The sequence below is a fragment of the Sinocyclocheilus anshuiensis genome, unplaced genomic scaffold (genome assembly GCF_001515605.1).
Source record: "Sinocyclocheilus anshuiensis isolate Anshui unplaced genomic scaffold, SAMN03320099.WGS_v1.1 scaffold7882, whole genome shotgun sequence".
Classification (NCBI taxonomy): Eukaryota; Metazoa; Chordata; class Actinopteri; order Cypriniformes; family Cyprinidae; genus Sinocyclocheilus; species Sinocyclocheilus anshuiensis.
Window position 1 is genome coordinate 2,030 of NW_015557577.1, and position 1,957 is coordinate 3,986.

The 1,957-nt window shown below is 38.0% G+C and overlaps 1 gene segment (V, D, J or C); it reads left to right on the top strand.

Annotated features, from left to right (window-relative positions):
- Positions 1-667: 667 nt before the first annotated feature.
- LOC107679312 (Ig heavy chain V-III region BUT-like) lies at positions 668-1,138 on the top strand. The segment is given in 2 exon segments: positions 668-716; positions 822-1,138. Coding segments are annotated over 2 exon segments (366 nt in total).
- The last annotated feature ends 819 nt before the right edge of the window (positions 1,139-1,957 follow it).

The window sequence follows — 1,957 nt, forward strand, 5'->3', positions numbered from 1 at the left end:
TATATACGTGGCATTACTGCTCGGTAAGTATGCTCAAACTGCTCGCAACCCTACCTCCCTCCCCATTATAAGCATAAGCATATTACTGTGCACCTTCTGGTTGTCGTCTTCTTTTGTTTCAGATCACTAAGGCTTCCAAGTCCCAGCTGCCATGGACCTCACTGCTGAGAGACACTCATCCTCATAACCAAGCTACAGTATAGACGTTCCACTGCACATATACACGATTACCACCGTTCGCTTTTAAAGACTTTACTAAGGTCGTAATTGTTATGTATTTCCAAGCTGATGGTTCCGGGGGGTTAATGTTAAAGCTCTTGTATGTTCAATTTATTCTGGAGCAAAGAACCCCCATAAGGAACCATACCGCCAAAGATAAATTGTGTTTCAATAAACTCAAGTAACTTGCCAAAGTGGTCCTGCCTGAAATAAATGTAAGTAAATGCATAATAATCAACAAATATAATTTGCACCAAAACAAAACAAACTAATAAAAATAAAGAAACTAATAAAAATTCAACATTCACATTTTGCTGTACATAAAATATTGCATAAGCATCATGATAGTAATTGGATGTAATGAATTATGCAAATATTCCTCCTCCTACTCCTTGTTATTTGAGTATTAAGATGAAAAGAAGCAGCTTGTTCTCACTCGTCTCAAACCATGATCTATTCATCTCTCTGGTTGTTGCTGCTGCTGGCAGCTGCTTCTCGTAAGTCTTTATAGCTTCAATAGAGATACTTCATATTAAAAACACTCATGGTTATATATAATGTTGTCATATCTCTAACATTTCTGGTCATATTTTCCCCCTCAGGTGTCGACTGTGTTGAACTGACTCAGACTGATTCTCTTGTCTTAAGTCCTGGTCAGGTTTTGACTCTGTCCTGTAAAATCTCTGGATATTCAGTGACTGACAGCAGCTACTGCACTCACTTCATTCGGCAGCCTGGAGGAAAAGCCCTGGAATGGGTTGGAAGGATGTGTGGTAGCGGTAACTCATATTACAGTGATAAACTGAAAAGTAGATTTCAAGTTACCAGAGAGTCTTCCAGCAACACAGTGACTCTGCAAGGACAGAATATGCAGACTGAGGACACAGCTGTGTATTACTGCGCCAGAGAGTCACAGTGACACAGAGCAGTTGCTGCCTTAATCAAAAACCACACTAGCACTCAGCACACAAATACACAGCTTTGCACTAAAATCTACAGTATTTCTGATCGAGTTTCAGTTATATTCAATGTACACAAAAATTATGGTTAAAGTAAAGATTTAACATGTTTTATTTAGCATAAAAATGAACCATAATGCTTTCTAGTTTTAAAATATTATTATAGGCCTATGTTTTACAAAGCAAAACTATTGCCTCTCTGTTCTAACCTTCTAAAATCTGCTAGCAAAAAGTTAAAATAGGGATTTTTTCACATTTTTCATTCATATCTCTGTCTTCTCCATTTGTCGCCCACAAACTCATTACACTGACATAATCCTGCCTCCTGATACAGTAATTGTGTTACAAGTGTATTCTTGGCACGATTCGCAAGACAGTGACACTGTGCACAATTTAGGACATCCTCAGACCTCAGTTATATGACAAAAAGGCATTGTACCTCAGACTAAAAGGCTTCAGCCACTGGACTAAATGTTATTGCGCCTCTGACTGAAAGGCTTTCAGAAAAAAAGTGTCAAGTGTCAGGTCTTGTAGCCTACAATTAGGCATTGGGTGAAACAGCATCAGACAAAAAGCCATCGTTGAAGTCTTTGGTTGCTGTAATATAATTTCAGTCAAAAAAAGTGGATACCACAGAATAGATATAAACTGATAAAAGATAAACTGCAGTGCTTTACAACTATAGGACAGGAAGAGCTAAATAAACTTATCACTGCATCTAAACCAACAACATGCCTGTTAGATCCTGTACCCACTAAATTACTGAAAGAGTTGTTACC